Source organism: Python bivittatus, unplaced genomic scaffold (assembly GCF_059951505.1).
Source record: "Python bivittatus isolate LINGU-HERP-01145 unplaced genomic scaffold, Pbiv_v1 ctg000080_np1212, whole genome shotgun sequence".
In the NCBI taxonomy this organism is placed as follows: Eukaryota; Metazoa; Chordata; class Lepidosauria; order Squamata; family Pythonidae; genus Python; species Python bivittatus.
The window spans coordinates 37828841-37853987 of NW_028277035.1; the positions used below are offsets into that span (position 1 = coordinate 37828841).

At 40.0% G+C, this 25147-nt stretch overlaps 1 protein-coding gene across 2 annotated transcripts; it reads right to left on the bottom strand.

Annotated features, from left to right (window-relative positions):
* Positions 1–249: 249 nt before the first annotated feature.
* SPARC (secreted protein acidic and cysteine rich) lies at positions 250–23472 on the bottom strand. Of its 2 annotated transcripts, none has more exons than XM_007425613.4 (10): positions 23335–23472; positions 13028–13094; positions 10605–10652; positions 9688–9772; positions 7399–7520; positions 6442–6562; positions 3895–4028; positions 3651–3799; positions 1972–2120; positions 250–924 (listed from the first exon to the last, which is right to left on the bottom strand). In XM_007425613.4, exons 2-10 carry the CDS (start codon positions 13079–13081, stop codon positions 896–898), a joined length of 891 nt encoding a protein of 296 aa, XP_007425675.1. In that variant the 5' UTR covers positions 13082–13094; positions 23335–23472; the 3' UTR covers positions 250–895. The 2 variants fall into 2 exon arrangements, with proteins under 2 accessions (XP_007425675.1, XP_007425674.1); XM_007425612.4 differs by having other exon boundaries at positions 10605–10655; positions 23335–23471.
* Positions 23473–25147: the final 1675 nt, after the last annotated feature.

Consider the following 25147-nt stretch of genomic DNA (forward strand, 5'->3'; position numbering starts at 1 on the left):
GAAGCACTACCTCCAAGGACAGAACTGGAATTTTCAGCTGAAAAACATGAATAGGGATGTGGAGAAGATATAATATTCAGAGTAATGTGTTTGTTCTGTCAGAATGTGATTCAGTTACAAATAAATCACAGAAAATGAAAGACCCAGTAAAAACAGCCACAACCAAATTTTGATAAGCACCAAATTTAACTTTTAAGACAGAAACACAGCAAAAAGCAATACAGTCACTGAGTAGCTGTGAAGCAGTAGCATTTTTAACTTTTTATTTTTAAAAAGGTGGGTGGATGAGAGAGTTACAAGATCTTAAACTTTCCATACATTTCAGTTGTTCTCTGTTCATGGTATCTTTGAGATTGTGCCCAATTAGTTACATTCAAGAACTGTCAATTTATAAATTTGTCTTTCTGAATTCTCAGGCCTCTCCCCTCCCATCCCATCCCCTGCCATTCCACTGCACTACCAAATAAAATCCAGGTTTCTTAAACTTTCATAAAGCATTTGCAACACTTGACTTTGTAAAGCCCAGTCTCTCCACACATTTTTTGGTTCACCTCCTTTTCTTGCCTTTCTTTGAAATTAGGGGATTAATAGTCTTGATTCTGTCAACTACAGAATTAAATAGTCCAAGGGGTAGAAAACTGGAACAGAAGGTTTTTTTTTAATTACTGTACTGGTGTCATCAAATTAAAAGGTCAACAGAAATGCACAATGAGTGTGTGAGCAAAGTGATCTAGTGGTATAGATTAAGCGACTATCAACTGTCTTTTTTTTAGCACCGTTAATGTATAGGTTTAGATCTATATTAGCACCTTGTCCCCGATAAAACAAAGAAAAAACACTCTTCAAACTGTTAAAAAACACGGCTTGTGGATAACAGATGAAGAAGATGCTAAATTTAGATAACAAGATCCTTGTCAATGTCCTCTGTAAAAAAGAAAGAAAGGAAGACATCAGATAAAAAGCGTTGCTATCTTATAAACACTTATGTAATTCATTAACCTTTCCTAGGATTTAGATTTGCTTTTATCTAAAGAACAGCCTTTTCCAGCTTGGTACCAACCAGATGCAATGGGTACTGCCCCCAGAATTCCTGCCCAGCATGTTCAGAGTTGTAACTGGGTATCTGGAGGATATCAGGTTGGAGAATACTGCTGTAAACCATTGACTAATAGGCTGATGTTTAGATAAAAGTCTTTAGAGCCATATTGAGGGATGAGGAGTGCTTGGCTAGTCAGAATGCTGACATGCAGAAGAATGATTTATGAAAAGATTTTGAGCCTTTAGAATTTCTATAGGCATATATGACTCTGTTTTACTATTAAAGCTAAGCAGGCTTGGCTAAGGAAGCTGCCTGATAGGGTTACAGGTAGTCCTCATTTAACAACCAGAACTGGAACCAGCAACTCGATTGTTAAGTGAAGCAGTTGCTAAGTAAAACTGTGACTGTGCTTATGATCTTACTTCAGCTTTCCTTTGCTTTACAGACCTGCAAAGGTCGTAAACATGGGGACTGGTTGCAAAGTTACTTTTTCATCACCATCATAACTGCGAACGGTCACTAAATGAGTCAGTCACTAAACAAAGACTACCTGTATAAGCCAATTATACATAAGCCATTCTGAATTTCTTGAAGGAAAATTGGGATACAAATGAAGTGAAATGGATTTTAAGAGCTTCAGCTAATTCCAATTAGCTAATTCAGCTAACTGATTATCACTAAACTCAGTGCTCATCAAGTGTATCATCACTTATGCCAGTTTACAAAGTTTCTCAGGTTGCTATTCTATATACACTTATCTAGAGTTATTTCCATAAGGCTGACAGAAGTACTGCTGAGCAAGTATGCTTAAAATTGCACAGTAGATCAGCATTTTTTGCTCGGCAGATGTTCTTCTAGAGATGTTTGGAATTAAGGCCGCCTCTCCTCTATCCCTTTTTCAGTTGTGGTTAGCACAGAAATGTGGTACTTACTCTCCTTAATGCCAAAGCAGTTGGCCCATTCCTCCAGAGCAATGTATTTGTCGTTGTCTAGATCGCATGTCTCAAAGAAGCGAGTGGTGCAGTGCTCCATAGGGATCAGGGGCGCTCTGAGTGGGGCCAGTTCAGTATGGGATAGGTATCTGAAAGGAGCATCAAAGTGGACACGATTACCACAACTCCCAGAAATCTCATAGACAAGACATTCGCTACGGTTGAATGAATCTCCACCATAATTTTCATTGCATAAAATTACCGTGCAAACAACCTGGAGCAGGAAAGACATTTGCGGAAAGAGAGACAATGATTGCACCATTCTGCTTTACGCTCCCACAACCTTATAGTCTTCTTTTTTATTGGGGAGCTAGTTCCAAAATATTTTGAGCATAAGATGTAAGGAGATGATGGAGGAGAATACACAATTGTGCTAGAGAAGGTTGGGAGAAATAGAAGAAGGGCAAGGGTAAGATCATGGATAAGATGGAGGGGCAGGTGGTTGATTGTTGCCACCAGGGGGAGGGAGCAAGGCTAAGATCTTCAACTCATGTCCCCCACTTTTCTTCCATAGGAGATTTTAAAGTTTGATATGTGCATTAAGCTTATTGGGTGGCTAGCTGATCTCTTTCCTTTTATTTCTCAGCCACTTTTTTGCCCAATTTTGCAGCCATATTTTAAAAAGAACCTGTAAAACTGAAAATAATTCAGAATTGTGGGGGGAGCTTGAATCATTCTGAATAACGAGTGGCATAAGATAAAGTGGGCACGAATACAGGAAAGGAAAGTCAGTGTGGCCTGATGCTTAAGGTGCTAAGGCACTAAGGAAACCCAGGTTCAAGTCCATTTCTGGCTACAAAAGCACACTGGGTGACTTTGGGCCAGTCATTCTCTCTCAGCACCACCAACCGCACAGGGCAATTGGGAAAAATAGAAGGAGCAAATATATATGCTGCCTTGAGCTCTTGTACAAAAGGTGGAATATAAATCAAACAAATAAATAAGACCTGCCTACGTACCCCATTATCTTGCACTTTTCTTGTTTAACATATCACCAAAGCAACTGGAATGCAGCTATTAGGAAACCTGTTCATCTCACTTAGATAACATATCATTAAGCCTTTCGTGCAGTTTCCTATTCTATGGGACTGAGAGTTTCCCATTACCTCTTTCTTCATAAAACGTCTTTGCAAAGAAGCTCCTTATGATGATAGGCATTTTATGCTTAGGATAATCCCAGCTTAAATAATAAATATTTAAAGAGCAAATGCGATCTGCACTGTATCCTTTGTAGTCTGGCGTCAGAGTGCTAGCTTTACTCTATATCTGAGATAAGATCTTTAAACATTTTTAAAATGAAATACATCCCAGGATTTGAATGAATGTTCTATTTAGTCACCCTGGAAATAAAGGCACTCATCAGTTGTAATGAATCACTTGGTATTATTCAAGAGCAGTGTCTGATTTTTTTTTTAATAGTGCTGTAGCTCACTGATTATTTTAATTTTACTTGTTACCTCTAAAATAAATTGGAAACTTGATTTCTGTATCCCAGGAAATTGTTTTAACCCCATCTTGCTAAAGGCTAACCACTGGTAACCAGTGGCTAATTTTGATCATGTCCTAATGGGACTTGTCTATGCCACAGTTTCTCATAAGCTAGGAATAACAGTGTGTACCCATCGACAGGATGCTGGTCCAGCTGTCCAAATTGCCAGTGCACAGGGAAGATGTACATGTTGTAGTTTTTCTCAAAGTCACGGGCAAGGAGTTCCACTGTGTGGTCGCCAGCTTCAAGACGCTTCTCATTCTCGTGGATCTTCTTCACCTATTCATCAAAATACAGCGGGATTTTGACTGTGTCCCTTTGTAAGAAAGGCATAATAAACTATGGGGCTCTGTGTATGTATTGCTCGTGCTCACCTTGAGTTTCTGCTTCTCATTCAGCAGGTTGTTGTTCTCATCTCGCTCATACAAGGTGACCAGTACGTTCTTCAGCCAGTCACGCATACGCAGAGGGAATTCATTCAGCTCAGTATCGAGACAGGCAGGAATGACTGAAACGCAACCAGAGCCCCATCAGTCCAGTTCAGTCATAGATAACCAAACAGCTATTGTATTTAGCAGTGGACACATTGATGCTACCTAATGAATGGCAGGAAAGTTATTAGAGACCAGCTGCAGTTTCTGTGGTAGAACAGAGCTGCTGCTGCCCTACGCCTCCAATTACATCATCATCTTCCACAGTCAATGTCATTTGTGATGCGTTGTGCAGCCCACTGCTTTTTCCCTCCTATTGCAATACTTCCTCCACCCTCTACCACCCTTCCAATTCACTGCTTCCCTCCCCTTCCCCAACACAGTTGCAAGTCTGATATCAGCTGGGTTCTTAATGGCCACTTTGGTTAATAGTTTTCTCCATATCTCTTAATGATGCTCCATAACTTCCACATTGCAAGTGTTCAGTCTGGCCCTCCACAGAGAAACCATCCTCTCAATTTTCTCCAGACATTACTCTCAGTATTCTGAGCCAGTCAAAGCTTTTGAAAGATATTTCAGAGTTGAATTTAGCCACTTACATTGTATTGACTGACCCAGTTTTTGCTTTAAAAAAAAAAGTTTTAAGATCCCTCCCCCCCCTTTAAATAAAAAGCAAGGAATAGTAGTGAATAGGAATCTAACACTCCAAATAAGAAATGTAGCATTCAAGTCCACTTAGATCTGGAAGATCCCTGGAATTCTATTCATTTGATGGGATACAGATTTACAAAGCTACCATTCCTTTTCTCCCTAGGAGAAACTGCTTCAGGGGAGGAGGAAATTCATGTTCCAATGAAAACATCCTCCTCTTAGGTTGGTTTTCACTTTGGAGAGCCTGCCTGCCATGGCCACCCAGATCCTAGTTAGTGTTTCTTTCATCCCACCTAGGGGGAAAACCCTCAATGTGATTTTATTGGCATGCAACACCCAGAACTTGTTAGATTAAAAAACTTGCTAGAATGCTGCTTTTACAGATTCCTTCTGCATTGCTGATAACCTTTGAGGCTTTTCTCTGTCTCTGTGTGTGTGTTTCAAAAAATTGACTTTCCCTTACAGCCATCCCCTATCAGAACTTTCAGAACAAATGTTTCACAAGGTATCAGACAATTGTACCTAAATACATATGAACAAAAGCATGAATTGTATGTATATGTGTGGGGAAGGGGAATGCTAGAAGCTTACTTGCTTCACTTCTAAGGGCAAGAGTTAATTCATGGAGTATTGGAAGCTCTGAGGGGAGTACATGCACTGGCCAGTTTGAAACAGAATGAGTAAGCACTGGTGAGTTGGCATTGTCTGTGTTCAGCTATTGACTAGTTGAGGCTGAGCAATCATTGGCTGAACGTGCTCTGTATGAACTCCAAACTCACAAGCATACAGACCACACTAGCTGAAAGCATTACACATCTGCAGACGTTAAAAGAACATGGAGACATTGCAGGTTAGCTTTAAAGTATATTGGGAATGATTAACAAATAGAAAGACTGGTGATGTGATTGACTTCCTTGTGTTGGCTATAGAGGCTGCTTCTTGATTTATAACAAAATCCATCTAGTGCCAAAAGTAAAAATATCCTACCAATGAACAGCATAGTGAAACCACCTTGATTGTGCATGCTCTGTTCTGACCAGATGGAACTCCACTCTTTGCCCTAAATTTTAGTTGTGAAAATAGCCACAGAGGAGGCTAAGCAAGGCCAGGAAAGCACTTAGTAACTAGCAGTACTGTCATAACAGTCCAGACCAGGCTACAGACATAGACACATAGGCAGCTATATGACACTCACTGCTGTGTACCAAATGTACAGATAGACATAGTAATATGGACAATGCATTGCATTTCTCCTTGTACTGTACAGTGGAAAAGCAGTGATTGGGTAGTGCTAGGTCCCGCTTGTCTCGAGGCAGCCCAAATCTGTACAACCTGACAATATATTAAAATGTTGAGATTGAGGAGAAGTTGAATACCATGCCTTTAGGCTGACCAGTGGAATCTGCTGCTTGAACAAAGAGGAGAAGAAAAATCTGTCTGGCAATATGCACAATGACCTTTATAAAAATGAATGAATGGTGGGAGGGGGATAAGGCTTAACCTTTAGGAACTATTGCTGAATAAAGGAGCTAAGGAAACAAGCTGTCACAATCAAAGAATAGATTAAAGTTAGACTTCAACACTGGATGATTTATCATTTTCCAACTGACAAAAAACCTGCAGGATACCCATTATCCAAGTCACTCTATACTCCATGTTAATTATATATGGCTTTCATGTAGTTCCATGCCAGTATAACTTTGCATAAGTGTCTAATTTTAGCAGATTCCTTAGACTGTATGGATGTCAAGTCCCTAGATTCTGAAAACATGGTCAAAGGGCATTCTTGATGAGTTACTTTCTAACTGGACTGTTCTGCTCTTAAGGACGATAACTCACTTTTGCAAGGTCCAATGTAATCCAGGTGAAGCTTATGTCCTTTCTTGGTACCCTCCAAAGTACATTTAGTGGCAAAGAAGTGGCAGGAGGTATCATAGGTCTTGTTGTCAGTACCACATACCTTCGTGGAAAAGGTTATTGTGTTAGAAAAAGTGTCCAAATGGAGTAAGAATCTAATGGTCTTTCCTTACTCTATGGCAACAAATCAACAACTTAGGCAAATTCAATTATCTGTTACAGTATGTTCAGATTAAACTTCAACCTGTCGGATTTCATAGACTCATAATGCAATTAGGACTTTTTCAAAGACTAAGCTCACATTCCTGAATTTAATGAAAATGGAAAGTTCACTGATGTCACTGCACTTCCAAATGATGAATGATCTTTTCAAACAGCTGCATGTAAATATTAAGAGTATGAAATTCCAGATGGATATTTGCAGTAGGCCACAAAACAAATCCCAAGTGGCAGAGTTGAAGTCCCCCCATATTGCCTTCTGCTATTTATCCAACAGAGAGAGAACCATTGCTAAGCAGTGCCTCCCATTCTCATCTGCCTTCTGCAGTCTGTAAAGATGGAGTGATGATCAAAAACTGCAGAGGTTCAGAAATGAACAGAACTGTATGCTGCCCATTTTAGATGAATACCGTCAACCAAGGCAACCAAACTGACCTCTATTCATAATCTTACCCTACATGATCCCAGACAAACCCCTTATCCTCCAGAGTCAAAGGACCATCTTGCCAATGCTTCTTCAATAAAGGCAGAATTGGCAGTAGCCTATACAGTAGTCACATCAGCTTTCATGGGGGAACCTGACATGCAAGTCATTACAACCCTGAATATGTAGTAACCATTCAACTCCATTTGAACTATAAATGAGCATCTTCCTTTTGTCTCTTAGTAGTGCTGGTGTATATTTACTCACCTTGTGTTGTATCTAAAGCCTTTGCTTACCTTCTCAAACACTTCAGTGCTGGATGGGCAGCTGGAAGGATCCTGGCATACACACATTGGAGTGTTGCTTTCATCTACTTCGCAGACTTTGCCGTGTTTGCAGTGATGGTTTTGGCAGGGGTCTAAGGAAGTTCAGAGAAGCCATTTTAGAGTCAAAAGAGGGCCAGTGCTGCTTCACAAAAACTGAAGGACTAGTAAGGACAAAACCATAACCATCACACTCAGGCTTTGCTTGGCCCGTCAGATGTAGGATAGCTGACTAAGAATGCTTATACAGTAAGCTGTAAGGTCCGATTCAGTTGTCTGCATTTGTCACTGACTGGAGCAACATAGAAACTACCAGAACTTCCTCAGTATTTGGTTGTCATGAATGGTGGCAAATTCTTCTGTGAAAGTGGAACTTTATTGTCTCCATGTATTTTCAGAAAGAATCTAATGCAGGTTTCTCAAACTAGGATCTCCTAGAGCAGGATTTCTCAAACTCGGCAAATTTAAGACGGGTGGACTTCAACTCCCAGAATTCCCCAGCCAGCCTTGCTGGGTCCACCCGTCTTAAAGTTGCCAAGTTTGAGAAACCCTGGTCTAGAGGGTCCCAACAATTTGAAGGGGATTATACTTTTTTTTTTTTTTAAAGCCTGATTAGGCACACGCAGGCAAAGCAGGAACATTGTGAAAACCCGTTCCTTGTTTTGGTCCTCCCTTTGCCTGCCGAAGCTCACAGGGGGTAGTTGTGGTTTGAGAACCTCTGGTTTAATGTATTTCAAGTATTTCTCATTTAATCAGTTAATAACATCTAAAAATGAATTAAACTGCGTAGCTGAAGAGTGGATTGGCCTAAGGAAAAAAAAAAACTCTCCTCAGAGGATAATTTCCTCCCCATGAAATTCTTCAAACTATAAGTGGGCACCCTGCATTCCTTGGCCATCATGGCTGTGGTAGCCCACTGTGAGTCCCGCCCATTCTTCCCTCTAGCTAGTATCATCAACTCCCTGGCAGGAAATGGACTACTGGGAAACCAAGTGATCTGGTAGTTTATCACCTAATTAATATGCTATGAGGGACTGGATTGCTGGTTTCCTGTTGCTAATGGGAGGAGGAGATCAGCAGTCTGTAGTGAATTACCCAGGAGGAGGAGAATACTTCATTATTTCCCCTTTGCTTTGAAGCACTAGAAAGGAGAGGGAGATGGGAGCCCCTTGCATGCCTTACTCTGATTCTCCTTGCAATTTAAATAATCTTGTGGAGTTATTTTGCTCTTAGGAGGTATAAAGAGACATACTGATTGTCCAATTTGGGAAGTGAAATACCATTTCACAGTACAAAAAGGAGACTGAGAGCCAGAAAAGGCAAGCCTGGGGGCTTATATCTTCCTAAGCATCACCTGCCTCTCTTTATACTCCAGATTTGATGCAATAAACTGCTTGCTTCTTTTCAGCCAGGTGTCTGAATGAATGAAAATTGACTTATGCCCTCCAGGCTCAAATTACTTTGGTCACATTATGCAAGGGCCTTGCTCTCTGGAGAAGGCTCCAATGCTGGGAAAGGTGGAAGGAAAGAGAGGAGGAGGACAACCAGCAGGAAGGTGGATGGACTTAGTTACAGTGGTGATGGGTGCACCATTGGAACACCAGGTTAGGGACAGATCAGCATGGAGCAAATCCTACCTGTGTGGTCCCTAAGAGTCATGTAATGTAATGAAATGAATGAATGAAAATGTATGTACTCCTGGTCCCTGCAGTTCCGAAGGGGAATGTGTGCATGGGATGACAACATAAATGCTTCTAATTGATTGACTGATGCTTATGTGCCATCAAGTCATTTTTGACTCCTAGTGACCACACAGATAGATTTGCTCCGTGATCCTTGCCATATATGAGAAGAAAGCAGGTTTCAAACACTGTGAGAAAAAAAAAATGCTTTCTTTGTCAAAGGATTCCCATTTAGTAATGCCTAATATGTACTGAATGTATCACCACTGTACAATCTGAAATGGGGCTCATGATACAAAGGAAGATCCCAAAGTATATTTCTTTCCACCCCTATGGCTTCCTTTTTGGAAATGCCAAAATATGTCTTATTTATGTTTCCTTCTTGCACTGGTTTGAGGTTTTGTCCTCTAGGGATGGGCTTACTGTACATGTCATGGTGACAGATGCCAATTTCAGTTTTCTTGATGTTTTACATATATAAAATGTATGTGCTGTTACAGATGCACAGATTGTGCATACACACAACATACTTTATATAGGCACATCTCAAGGATCTAGTACTAGTTATGCAGCCACTTACTTTCAGCCACAATCTCTTCAACGTCCACAGTAGTCTCTTCAAACTCCCCGATCTCCACCTGGACTGGGTTGATTCCGACTGGTTCCTGAATGAACAGATGGAATGAGATCAATTATAGTTGTGGTCTGGCTGATGACTGATTTCTGCAGCATGGATACAGTGCCCAAGACTCTGAAGCCATCTTTATTTATTTATTCAATGTGGATGCCACCTGACTCAGAGTGAGTCCAACATCCCTGGAAGGTGCTAGGACGGAGAAGGCTTCTAGTATATTTAAAGCACGCTAATGCGCATGCACAGAGATACTCACAAAAAGCACAGGAAGTTTAAGAGTTAAAACTTAAGAGAAGTTTAAGCCACTTCTCTGCTCCTGACATGTATTTTATATTGTAAGGTTCTAAGCATTTATATTTATACAAACAAAACAGTGCCAACCATGTGTAAGAGGGATGTGCTGATGAGCTGGAGGGTAAAAATAATTTTTTGAGAAAAAGAAAAATTGAGTGGAGGGAACATAACCTCAAAACAGCCCAGTCAAGGCTGAGCAGGTTTAGTGGTCATGGCTCTGGCATTCTGGTTGACCAGTAGGATGGATATCGGCAACTGAAGGCAGGAAGGAGAAATGAAATGAGTACACTGAAGAAGGAATGGCTGTGTTAAGTAGAACTCTGGATAGGAGCACATCACCCTACAAGAGATTGGAGTGTTTGTATCCCTCTTCTCTACAGAAATGAGTGGAATGAAGTAAAGGAGCTGCATTTAGGAAAACTGTAGCAGCAGGAGCTGAACGTTTCTACTGTTATTTATCCTGAGAATTTAGAGCTGTTTAACTCCCCATCCCATTCCTGGGGATGTTTGCACGAAAGAAGAACTCCAAAGAAGCTGGAGAAGGAGGTCGGCATTGCATTACTCTGTACCTGTGTGGCAGGGTCCTCTACTACTTCCATCTCCTCCGGCAGAGCATCCTGCTGTAAGAGGGAGAGAAAAAAAAAAAAGGAAGTAATGAACAACAACTTCTACTCAAAGCTGCTCTTTTTCAGCAGGGATTTTCTCAGCTTCATGTCAAAATCTCTACTCTTACTGTTGGGATATCTCTTATGCTTGCATATACCTCCTTGTTGACCCCCCCACAAACAATTTTGTTTTGTTTCCCTTTGCCACAGTGAGAAGCTGATGATATCATCAAAAAGAAAAGGCAAGGATTTTAAAGAAAAGGCACAATGAATTAGCATATGGATTTGGGGGAAGCAAGAATGATTTGCAAGGACAGAAAAGTAGGAAGGCGCATAGTGAATGGTGGTAGTATAAATTAGAGTTAGCTATATTTCTTTTTCTTATATCTTGCCTTCAGTGTCTTTCACTTATTATTTCTTATTCCCTTTTTTACTCTGGAAGCGAACAGCATGATGGATATGTATGTATATATGTTGGTGGCTCCTTAATCTAATCTATTTACTAAAGAGAGAATCAATATATTGCTATAATTGCTATAACTGCCCATTGTGTACTTGCTAAAAGCTTACATGTTTTGTCATGCATTTTAAATGTATTTTGGGATGAAAACCGGTGGCTATCTAAACTTTGGTGAAGTGCAACTCTAGGCGGGTCCAGCCAGTTGGGACCAATCTTAGGAGCCGTAGGTTAAGCAACATCAGAGAATCCCTACCTCTGATGGAATCAAGAATGAAATACATACAGATGTCTGCTTGATGGAGCATATGTTGATTGTCTTGAGAGCTGTTAAAAGACAGTGCCTCTGTTAGGTAGCTAGGTGGGGATTGTGCATCTGTTGGCATTGTCTGTGTTTTGCCGCTGTTTAAATAGAACCACTGGGGACTACTTGATGAAGGTATAGTCCTAATTTTGGAACAAAAGGAGTCCTTCTGATGATCCAGTGATACTGTGAGCAAGGGTTTGGTATTGCATGAAATCTCAGTATATCTGTGGACCAGGAAATTTCAAAGCACTCCCTCTCTCCAAAACAGACAGCAACAAAATAACTGCTCCAGCAGTCTGATGCACGGCATACTGGCTCATCCTTTGCTGAAGTCCAATTTTAAAAAAGAGGTAATTCCAGCTGGTTTCTGGCTAATTAACTCTGGTCAATTTCACCCCTGCTCACTTCACCTGGGTTACTGTGTTCAAGAAGAGCAGTGGAAAAAGACAAAGGAGGAATAGATCCTCTTAACAGTCAAAAGAGCACACATTAGTGTCTTTTTATGCAGAGAGGCAGAAAATGCTGATAATCTGGATGTGTTATTATTAGGAACTGAAGCAAGTCTGATTCCAGACTCTGAAGGATAAAGCGATTCCACCTCCCATGATTATTTGTATTGCTGAAGTGCCTGTAATTGGTTAGTTTAGGTGAGCGCTGCCTTATTCATGATATTCTCTCTGCAATGATTTACAAGGAATGGGACCATCTTAGAGAGTTGCAACTTGGGGCACAGCCTTGTTGTGCTTCTGTTCCTACTCTGAAGGGCAGTTTCAGAGGATAGTTTTGGGGGTATACTGTTCTGCCTCCTGGCCTTTGTCTTGTGGGTTATAGCAAGATTCCATTCTGTATTCTGTCCCCCAGAATTATTTAACATTTACATCAGTGTTTTTCATAGACAGCCAGTTCGATCTAGTGGTTAAGACTCCAGGCTAGAAACTGGGAGACCATGAGTTCTAATCCTGCCTTAGGCATGAAAACCAGCTGGGTGACTTTGGGCCAGTCACTCTCTCAGCCCATGACGTCAGGCTCGGGCAACAAGCCAGTCAGCCAATTCCTGTTGCAACCAATGGATCAACGTTTGCTTGATCAGAAAAAAAGCAGGCCCTGTACCTGCAGGAAAAATGTTAGGAAGAAAAAAAAATCAGTGTTTTTCAGACTTGGCAACTTTAAGATGTATGGACGTCAGTGTTGGCTGGGGGATTCTGAAAGTTGAAGTCCACACATCTTAAAGTTGCCAGGTTTGAAAAACACTGATCTGTATGAAGCCATTGGTAGTCAGCAGTTATGGGGCTGGGTGCCACCTTTATATAGTTGGCACCCAGGTCCATTTTTCCTTCCCTTCCTCAGGTATGTTAAGCTCCTTGACCTGTCTTGCTTAGACTATACTGTAGAGTGGGTGAGACACAACTGGTTAAAAATTAATCAGCAGAAGTTGAAGGCTTTGGTGGTTGGGTAGGAAGGCCATAGTTTGAGAGTGATCTTCAACGTTGCACTATTTCTGAGTGTTCGGGACAGTGAGGTGGTTTGGAGAGCTTACTTTCAACTGCACTGTATGGAGAGTTTCACACTTCGCCATCTATAACATTCAGAAAATAGGTTTTTAGAGTTAAAGATGATACTCACTGGGGCTGCCAGAGCCCTGCCTGCCAGGCAGAAGAAGAAAATCCAGGCCAGCATCTTTCTTTGAAACCTGAGTACACAGAGAAAAAAGAACCACAGTTTGTCTTACAAGTTGGAGGGAAGTATGTATTATGCATTATTTCCCTTATATTTCACAGTTACTAATTTTTTGAATGACAGAATCTTTTATTTTTAATATGTTTTAATACTAATTTAATATGTAGTATTCATGTCTTCCAGAGAACTCAAGGCAACATTCAGTAGGCGTCAAATAGACACCATGATGTCATATCCATAATGTCACTGCACAAATGATGGGAATTAGATAATTCACATCATTTGTGTGACAACATTATCATACACATGATGTCAGGTTTGCCCCCTGCCTCATTGTTGCCTATAATCTCCCAGTATAGTCATCATCTAATATGATTTACAGGATATTCTGAGCCACTAATTAGCCAACCCAGCATATTGTCAAACCTAGCCTTTGTGGTTGGTTCATGGTGTGATGTGTCATTGGATTCCAAAAATTCAAATTAGGAGAACTGTGAATAAGCATATCATATGAACACATGACTCCCAATCTGTGATCTGGAATGGTGAACCATACATGTATTTCAGTGGTGCTTAATATGGCCAGAAAAATGAAAATAAAAATATTTCTTTATAATAGTTAAAATCCCAGGAAATTGTTAAATTTCATACAATTTTGATGTCAGGCATTGATATCTTGGGACATTTAGCAATTGTATGAGGTAGAGGTCTTTTTTAAAAACAATAATTACATCATGTTTTATTTAGTTTTGGGGCTCCACCAATGGCATTGAGGCTTCATCTACATCTTAGCTTCTGCAGGCACCAAATCCCTGGTTTACATGATCCTTAGAAGTGTGTCACAGTGACAGAACAGTCCACATAAAAGAAAAGACTGAGAAATGCTCCACTATTACCCAACCATGGCCCTTCCAGAACCTTCCATTCCTAACTGAATTTCTGAGGAAAGTGGCAGATAATTACTAATTCAAATGGAAATCTGAAGCACACTTGCTAGCAGAAAAAAAAAATGCAGTGGAATAAAATTGCATTTGCATACTCAGTCATGCTTCTTGTTCACTGACCTACAAAGGCTGCCTTGGATTTCATAGGCAGGCAGTGGAAAATAAGGCAGGAAAAAGATAGCTGCGGTGACTCTCTTCTTCTACACATTTTAAAGGCACAAGCATTGTCCCCTGCTGGCAGCCAGCAATCCTATGTTGAGCCCTTTCATTTAACAGTAATAGCATTTTAATGCTAAGAGGGAAAAGGGTCTCGGATAGGTTTTCTTCTTCTGGTAGTACAGTACTGACAAGCATACTCTTTTTCTAGAAGTCTGCATACCCAATCACTTAAAGTTCCATTTTAGATAAAGCAAATGCAGAAATAAGGAAAACAGAAATATATGTGCTTCCTATTCTTGGCATTATGCCAAAGCCCCGCATAGCTGTTGGTGGAAACCTATATCATTACTCTTTTGGATAACAGTAAAAGGTTGCCAAAGGTTTTGTCCAAAAATCTTGAGGAAACAATCAAAGGAAATCTTAAGAGATTAAATTTTTTGCTTATCTATACGCTGGCATCCCAACTGCTGTGCTGTTTTCATCTATAGGCCACTAATACCAAGCGTGGAGAGCCTTCATGTCTTGAACCTTGATCATTCCCTGGGGAAATTGCTGGCAGACAGATTCAATTCCTCGATATGGTGCTATTTGCTCCAAATCCAATTAGCAAAATCTATTTTTTAAAATGTATATCTATTGCAGTGTAAAATGAGATAAGCTGAAAGGAAGGAAGGTCTGTTGTGTCTACCACATAAGCAAGAGTCTAAATTGTGAGTCTACAGATGAAAATTGTATGGTGAAACTGCTTTGATCATTAAAAAAACAACAAAAAACCCCCCTCTTTTACAAGACATTTATGGGTCAAGGCCCACCACGGGGCATTCTGTGCCAGACAATGTATTGTGATTCTTTTAAATGCCTCTGAAAATTGTTTAGACGATTATCTTTGATTCTGCTATCTATAGCAGGGTATTACTAATACATGCTTGTGCCACAATCTGTCTCAGTATTGATTTGCTTCACAATTTTGTGCCCACATTTAGGGCACAGTAATAACATGGCTTATAAGCATGGCTTATAAGCAGGCCCAAATGGAAACTGTACAGTGGTTGTCTCTATAACTGACAGCATGGCTAACATGCCATAGATCCAGACTTTTTACAGGCAGGGGCAATGAGTAGGTAAAGTAAAGTGTCTGTTTCTCTTTTACTTGGCTTTGGTTTAATGCATTCATTCCTCTTCTTACTCCTACCTATTTTACTCTTGTTCAGTACATGGAGTCCCTTCCTCTCTCCTTTATTTGCTCTGGAGTCTACTGAAAGCATCTTCCATTACTGCCAAGACCTGAAGCTGAGGTCACTAGCTTTTCCCTTTCCAAGGGCATTTTGGGGTGGAAAAGTACAGCTGAATCTGGCTGTTTCCCTCATCCCAGATTTATAAGGGCTTTCTTATGCTTCAGGAAGCTTGGCATATTTGCCTCGCTTTCTAGCTCCATTTACAACCAAGGCAGGAGAACTCTGTGAATGGGGTGCCAAAGGGATGGGCATTCAGAAAACAACACCCCTCAAGCCACAGTTGTCAATGTTGGGCTAAGATCTCAGCCGGGTCCCCCAGCGCCAGGGAATATCAGGTTTCAAAGCCTGGCCCTGCACTGGGATTTTGGAGACGATTGGACAACACGCCAGCCAATGCTCAGTCCTGCCACTGTTGTGATTGAAGGTAGAAAGGCTCTTTCAGCAAACAAGTCCTACGTAAACATCTGTCGCCGGAGACAGGAAACAAGTTTATTTTAAAAACAAAATATAAAGAAAAGCCTCAAGCCCAACTTATTTCTGAGAGAAATTGCATAGGTATTTTGGCTGAGAGGCTGAGCTGGTGCTTTGCTGTGAACTTGTGGAATACAATAGTGTGATTCTCCCGCTGTGAGAGCTTGTTTCACGGTCCTCATACAGGTATCCATGAATGCTGCTCTTCAGAGCTGAGCGCCTTTGTATTAATAGGGTTGCAAATGGGGAGAGGTGTTTTGAAGCAAAAGGCACTCAGGGTATGCCATTGGGGGGACATAATCCAGCTTCACAGGCAACCCTCATGCGAAACCCACCATTTCAATTTCCCACAGTTTCTCAGAGCTGCATTATATCAGGACTGTGGGAAATTAAAATGGGTGACCAACTGATGCTGCTCAAAGTACTAGGCTGGGAAAAAGAAAGAGTCAGTTATGGATTCTGCCCATTGTAAGCAGAGTACAAGTTTATTTCATAGTAATGACGATACCACCTTAACAGGTTGTTCTCTTTCTGTGGCTGCTGAAGACAATGTAGACAGATTCGATACAAGGAAACCTGTCTTTTATTAGCTGTATATCTTGTGCATCTCTTTCTGTAATAACTGTGCTCCACTTAACAGAGGCCCTATTCTCTCTTATCCCTAAGCTTAGCATTATTTGCTTCTTCTGTACTAAGTGGCTTGCCTTCTCTCTTCTTCCCTAGGGAAGAGTAAATTTCATTTTCAGGCTTTCAGTGACTAAAATCCATTTCTCTACCAACTCACGTGCTCATGTGTTATTTTTCTCCATTTCTTCTCTCAGATACATTATACCCCCCCCCTTTAAAATACAATCCGCCCTCCCCTTTTTGGATTAATTCCTAGTTTTAAGGTTGGCATAGCAACTTCAAAACCAAGCTTCAGTATACAGAAAAAGTTGTGTGAACATTTGGATTTCACATGGTGCACTGCCATAGATTGTCAGGATAGCTTTAGTTAAACCATGTACCCTTTCTGTGATTGTGTGGTCATCTAGATTTTTGTAGCTGGTTTTGCCCTGACTGAAAACAAGTGTCTTCGGAGGATTGCTTAAGGAACAAGTGTAGTGCCATAGCTAAGACCCCAAACCACCCTCCATTTTTCATAATCTTCACTTTAGTCTTTCACAGATGGCATGATAGAAATGTTTACCCAGGAGCTGCCAGTTGCATCTCCTAAGCGTTGCTGTTACTTACCTGGGGGACAATTCTGGATGAACTAGCATGCTAATATAGAATCTAGAGCCTGATGAGAATAATATTCATATAACAGCTTTGAATAATGAATGATTATAACTGGACTTTAATTATCCCATATTACAAATTAGTCGAGTATTAATGATTTTAAGTAAGGGAGTAAGGTAAGAGAATAATTTACTGGTATCTTTTGCATGCATGGTTTCAACATGTGGAAATTACCCAGGCTGTGTTGATGACAATGCTATTTCTCTATTTAACATTTATCTGTTAAATAGATAAATAGCATCTGCTAGTTGGAAAATTGTAGAAATCAGAACTGCTCCATAAACTTTGATAAAAGAAATAATTTACAATGATTGAGCTCAGGCATTGTGCTAAACTGTAATGTGGTTTGCTTGATTTTTTTTTCTTAGCTATTGTGCAAAACTAGCCAGCTATGTTGGATTCTGTTCTGACCACCATGTGAAATATGTGCTGTATTTGAAATGCTATCCGTGCTTACTAGTTGTGATTATTTATTTATTGTTATAGTTATAAATCAAATTTAGAAGGCTGCCTAACTCACCATGATTCTTGAATGGCATACAAATTAAAAACAAAACCCAATGCAATAAAACACAACAATTGGCAATAACCATGGAATGCAATAGCACTATCATTCAGAGGACACTTATCCCACCTAGCCCAGAGCCTGGGGAAAAACCAGGTCTTCAAGACCTGTTTAAAAGACAACAGGGTTGGGACTACTCAAACTTCTGAAGGATGCTATTGCAGAGAGTAGGTGCCACAACAGACAAGGCATACCTCCTGGGTCCCATCAGCTTGCACTGCTTTAAAGATGGGGCTCAGAGCATGCTTACTTTGTCAGATCTTACTGGATCAGTATAAACCATGGGTGAGAGAGAATAATCAGATAACCAGGCTCTATTCCAAGAAGTGCTTTATAGGTAACAACCAGCACCTTGAATTGCACCTGGAAGCTTAGTGGTAATCACTGCAGCTTGCATGCAGATGTTATATGGGCAAACTGAAACATGCCCATGTAACTGTCCATGCCACCATATTCTAGACCAGATGCAACTTCCAAATGGTCTTCAAGGGCAGCTGCATGTAGAATGCATTGCAGTAGTCCACGCAGACAGTAACGAAGGCATTGTATTATTACCTCAAGGATCAAAGATAATCTTTAGACTTACATACTGTATTTTGTTAACTACAGTTTGTTGAATAAGGCATAGTTGTCTAGGATCACAGACGCATTATAGTAATCCATAAACCATGGTTTAGGAACTAGTAGTCGATTCATACATTGTGTTAAGCTAAAACCTCTCCTTAGCACAATGGTGTGTCTATTAACAGGAAGCTGCTACTGGTAATCATGTCCCACTGGCCCCTGCTTGGCCACCGTTAGAAGACCCTGGTGGAGCAGAAGGAACTTGGTCTGATCCAGCTGAGTTTTTCTCATATTTAATAATTAAGCAATACAAATGATGGAAGAAATTATTTTTTTCATGCAATTAGAAGCCTAGGATTTTCACCAAGATGGGGAAAGATTAATGGTTGCCTCATTATCATACAATTGAAGTTAAACATAAAATAAGAATTGCCAAGGATTTTGCTTGTTTTCCAGGATAAGTAACTAATGCAATGGATTTCAAATGTCATCAACCGTATAATTAGAGCAGGTATGTAATATGATTTTAGGTTTAAAAATCACTCAAAATTGAAATGGACTAATTTAGATTTTAGCAAATTTATTTCACTTATAAAACTGATTTTTTTAATTACACATCTTGAACAACATATTTTGCATTTGTTCATCACCTAACTGTGTTACAGGACTCACAGTTCCCAGCTCAAATTTCCTCTTGTGCATTTCCATTTTATGAGTTTCAGAGGCAGGGGAAATGCCTAAAATCACCAGCCTTAAATAGCTTGTTATGATCATTGCCTAGAAATTTCAGCAGAATCATATGGCAGACGCCTTAACCAAGCTTCATGTAATTACCATTCATAACATTTCTATCATGGAAGAAAAGTAATTCAGCCTTTAAATTTACAGTAATGCTTGCTGTGGACCAATTTTAATTGAAGAGGGCAAATTTTAAGGTTGAGGTAAAGGGCATTATTGTTTTTGAAGCCAATGTGATTCTGCAAAACATTGATATATTCTGATTAAAAAATACTGACAAGATGGACTTGCTCTTTAATGAGGGGTAACAGATTTTACTTACTAGTTATTTCATACAGCTTTGAAGAAATCTAAAAGGAACCCAAGTTGAAGCTATATTGATATGAGCATTTTTTTTAAAGTTCAGAGTAACACTCCAAGGGTTTTTACCTTTAGCTGTATCTGTCAGTAGCTAGCAAGTACATAATTATAGTCATAGGGGTGGGCTGCAGTTCCACATATCCTCAAGAATAAGCATTGTGAATTACCTCAGGCCCTTGTGAATAAATGTGGGCTGTATTCTTAATTATGTAAAAAGGAGATGCTCTTTTCTGCTCTTCACACCAGAATTGGGAAGCTGCTATGCAATCAAATTTCATGTGAAACTGCTGACAAACATACCCAAATGTCAAAGCCAAAGTTTAATTGAAAAAAAAAATGCTTACCCATTTCCCACCCTTTACTTGATGTCTCCTGTTATCAATTAAATAAGGTAAATCCCTTGGAGCAATCCTCTTCTAAAATTCCATGTTGTTGCTGTTATTCCATGGACACTGTTCTCATGTACTTTGGATTTCTTCCTGGCATATTTAGACCAGGATTTCTTTAAAATGTTCAAATGGGTTGCATTAAAATGGACTATGTGGAACCCTATTAGCTGGCATCTTCATAAAAATAATTCATATCCCTCTTTCTCTCCAGGAGTTCATAGTGCTCTATATTGTGCCTCCCAGATGTCCCAATTTATTCTTTACAACATGAGGTAGGTTGAGCTGAATCATCCCTCATGGGTGGGTGGGGTTTGAACCTCAGTCTCATCAATCTTGGTCTAGCATTCCACCTTGAACAGCAAACTAGTCCTTGGATATGAGCAAACCCTCAGTATGATAATTCCAAGAAAGCTGATTGATAATTCTAGGTTATAGCCCAGTGGTCCTTATCTGGGAGTAAGTATCAATTCCCATGCTTGAAGATACCCTACATAAGCTGCTAAGAATGATAGACCAGGCAAAAATGTAAAAAGGGGGAATCAGCACTGGTGATCTGGCATCCTAGCAGCTGCCCACAATGCAGCTGTTGATGTCAGCTCTATCCTGACCTCTGATGGACTTGTTTTTGAGAAAATATGTTTGATGGGCATGAAGAAGCTTGATATTAAACTCCATTCCATGAGTTCTAACCATGAATACTTCAGTCCAAGATCTGGAAGGATACAAGTTGTCCACTGGTGCCAGGAATTCCTGCTGATTTCAGAAATGCCTTCAGTGGATTTCAAGAAAATTCTGCAATATCTAGGCATGTGGTACATAGAATATAAAAGTGCCCAGGCTGAGCCCCAAGCTGCATGCTGCCCCCAGAAGTCTTGAATGTGGCTTCCAGGGGCCTCATACAACTTCTTATCCAAATGTAATTTTTAGTGTGACATGATTTCTTTGGCCCCAGGACACTACTCAAAGCACAAGTTCAGTCTTTGTCACAGTAAAAGTTGTACACCACTGTCATAAAGTTTGGTTAACATACATTTTTCCACTTGCTCCTACTTCCTCTCTGCAAGTAGTGTGCCCAAATACAGCATGGCTACTTCTGGCCAAAACTATCAGAGTTTAGCTGTTACCCTTAGTTAATGTTACGGTGACCTATGTTTCACTGTGATGGCCACTGAGCAAAAAAAGGAGTTGCTTGGTCAATATTATGACAGGGATTCTGACTTTCCCATGAGATGGCCAGCTCATACTGAGTCTTCCCTGCTGTCCAGCATCAAAAAAGAAGTCACAGCCCAAGTTTCTTGCACTCCTTTTGGCCCCTTCTTTGCTGGGCAAAAGGAACAGAAAGGAGTTATTCTCCTAATGCCCCTCCCACCTGGAAGTAAGATTGTTCCAGCAGCCATCTGTGCATTATCACAGGGGCCTCTGGGGAGATGTCCTAGATCCTAGAGAGAAGGATGTTCTGGCACCACAGTGGTGTCTAAAATTTCCCTCCTATAAACTGAATGGTACAGCCCAGACAGATTCACCATTAGAGGGTGAGAAGTAAGCCTAAGACATCCAGTACTGGAAGATGGGACTTGGTTTGACTGTAGTGTTCCAACTAATTTTCATCATGTTATTTTATGGGTTCTGTAATGCCATGAAAGCAGAGCCAGCTGTTCAACAGACATACTGTCAAGTCCCAACACTGTCACATAGAAATAGGAAAGTGGTCACACATTCTGATTGGATGGCAGCCTAGACTGTCATTACCTATGAAAGTCCCTCTCTTTGCCACACACGCAGTTGGAAAAAAAGTTATTAGTTTCCTTACTGTTACGTAGAATGACCAAATTACTAAACTACCACCTGCACAATGAAATCTAAATTAAAGGCATGGTGCTTCTGCCCTTTGTTTCTTTAGCTACAAACAGATAATTATTCCAGCTATTACATTTTCTCTTTGTGTAACTACTGTTCTTTTGATATACCATTTCAAAAACAATCTAAGGGTGAAATACTAAGTATGGGATGCAGATTCAGGATCTGAGCCTTGACGATCCTTGATACAAACTAAACTTTGGGTTGAATGATATATGGAGTAAAACAATTTCTTTTAATTAACTTGAAGCATCCTACATACTATAAGACCATGATTACTATTTAACAATAATAGGCAGGACAACTATGGAAAAAATCAAGACAGTCTCCCTCAGTTTTGTTTTTTGGATTCTCTATATCAAAGTAGCAGCATTTCAGATCAAAACTTTGATCAAAATGCTCCAACTGACTGCATCCTTTCCTTTCACATCTTTGGTCACAAAGGCCAGGGCATCTCTTGAACCAGAAGACCCTGAAAGGGTTTCCATGGGAGCCGACATTCCATTGTGGAAGAGTCATACCAGAGAAGAGAAGGGATTTTTTTTCCCCTAGTAGGTGGGGCTTGGCAAAAGTGCAAAAAGTTGATATCTCTTCCCCCCTCCCCTTTCCCCACCATCTCCTGCCTCTGCCTATGTGGCACACAATTGCTTTGTCTAAACAGTTTCATGGTATTCTGCATGCATTTTCTTTAATCTCTCTGCTCCCGTATTCACACAACTCCTTTGTCCAACTTACCATGCTTCCAAAATGTTTTTTTTTTTAATCTGTTGCATTTGCTGTTTTTATGTTTTGCCTCTGGAAGGGAATAGCGTGCTTTAAACAACAGATTCTTTATGTTCCAAGAGAAGGTTCTGGTGGCCCTTCAGTTTCAAAATAACTAAATTTGACTTAATTGAATTGCCAAAAAAGCTTTTTGAGGGTGGGCAGGGGAAGGAAGCAAGGAATAAAGAACTCTTCTGGGAAGGAAAGGGGAAGCAATTTAACTCTTCTCTCTACTGTAGCACTGTCAAGGCAGGGGAATGAACTGCTGCTTTTAAAGGCAATGAAGTTGCACTCTTCCTTCACAGGATCCCAGACTGTAATAAATTCTGCTTTGCAATATTACTTTGCCTTAAACAAAACAGTAAGAAATAAGGATGGAGATGGAAGGAGAAAATTATGTTTCCCACCTCATTTTTCAAAAAGCAAACATGGCCCAAGCAAATGTCCAGAACAAGGTTTACTTGCCAAGTTCATTCCTCAGTGCCCGGGGACTGGGAATGTATTCCATGTGCCAGTCCTAATTAATTGGGAGGCAATAAATTGTGGAATCCTAGATACAGGGTAGCAACTGGCCGTAAAATAAACTTTCGTCTCCTTCGTGACTCATTTTATTCAGTGAGTAGAAAAGAGCATTGATAATTGTTACCAAACATGGATGTTATATTAAACTAATTCAGTTATTAAAAACAATTAGCAGCAAAACAGAAGTTAGACACAGCATGCAGAATTCTCAACAGTCCATAATGTCAACAAAACCCTGAATGTTCTTACACATCAACGCTACTATTTTTCTCTTGTTCGGCTATTCTTCAAATGCAGATATTAGATTTTGGCCTGATTATGACTCCTTTGCTTAATAACAGAAAAAGGAAAGAAAATGAAGAATAAATGAAAGATGAGAATGGAAAAGCAGGTTTTGATGCCATACCTGAAGGACAGGGCAGCTGAGAAAACTTCAGCCTCTCTCAAAGGTCTGAAGGAATCTAAGTGTCTTGGAAGATGGCAACAGGAAACTGTTTGGAGGGTGTCTGGGCTGGGCTTTCTTTCTCCTCCTCCTCTATTTTCCAAATTTGTTTCTTTCTCTCCCGCTACAAGTGGGCTGGCTTTCACCTTCTCTTCTCTTCTCTTCTCTTCCCTCCCCATCCCCTCCTCCTCTCAAAATATATTCTGAGGCTGCAGCCAACAGCTAAATTATAGGCCAGAGCAATCAAACAGTGTCAGAGTCTCTACAGTTGAACAGAGAATAAGAAAGAGTCTCTTGCTGTTTTTATGGCAAGTATTGCCTCATTGAGGACTCTAATGAGATTATTTTTTTCTCTTGGGTTTCCCCAAAATGTTGGCATCTTTGGGAGATGGGTGTACAATTGTTGGTACTCTAAAAATGAAAAGTTTGCAATCTAGGAAGAATTATTTGTTATACTGAGGCATACAGAGCTAGAAGATCCCTAGTTTTAGATAGATAGATAGATAGATAGATAGATAGATAGATAGATAGATAGATAGATAGATAGATAGATACTATAGAATCTTGTTGAAGGTATAGCATTTATTATGATGTCAACTCATGCAATAATAAATGTGTCAGTCTTTAAGATACTACAAGACACTCTGTGACTGTCGTTACAATAGAGTAAGAAGTTATTCAAAGAAAGTCATGGCTGTTATGATAAGCAGTTGCTAGATCAAAACAAGCAACCTGCATTTGCATATGTAGACATCTGTGTTCTATACAATGACTTTTCTTTTACTTTTGGAGTAACAAAATGCATAGTTTATTTGCTCAGAAAATCAAAGCATGACATTGTCACAAATTCAGTTTATAGACATGGCTGTGCTACACAAGTTGGTGGTGTAGGTTTTTCACGAAGAAACAAAAGAACTTTCATCTGTTCCTGAAAGTTCTTTTCCAGTATCAAAATCACTCCTTCTCACATCCCCAGGTATGTATTCATAGATGCAGCTTTAACAGTTTTTAGTTTCTATTTTCTCTCCCAGGCCTTGGGTGGAAAGACCATTTCTTCCTTCTCCTAGTGCAGGCCTTACTATTATCCCCAGTATTTGTGATAACAAGCACACAATAATATCCCCTGTGTTGTGAAGTTACTTAGGTCTTCTGACCTAAGTATGCAGCAGAGGATTACAAACTGAATTATATTAACTATATACATTCCATATTAACCATAATTAATATTATCCCCTCCTGCTTTGTGTGCTTTTACCCTTATTTTTACTTGTGATTGTTTTTTATGTATTTATTCTTTTTAATTGTTGTACGGCACCCAGAGTCACTTTTGTGTGAGATGGGCAGCTATATAAATATGATAAATAAATAAACAAAATAAATAAAACCACATGGGAAGGCCAGGGCACCCCTAATGTTCAGATTGCCCTGCATCTTGATATCATTTTGCTGCATATTTTGGAGTTCCTGTCCAGTAACCACCTATGATAGGCTCAAGTTGTGGTACCAGAACACAAAGTACCAGGGCTATAATTCGTGGCAGCAGCTCTTCGGGTCATTCAATTTCTTTCACCCTTGGAATATGAACCTTTGTATGAATCTGTCTGAAGTGTACAGATAGTAAGAGTATTAGCTACAATAGCAGCAATATGAAATACAATTTCAGCTCATTTATTGCAGCAGTCTTAAGTCCACTAATTGTATTTTGGATAGTGGCCAGGATGGGCAAGCAACTCGTCTGCTCTAACACGAACTAGAGTTCATGTGTTGTAGATTTACT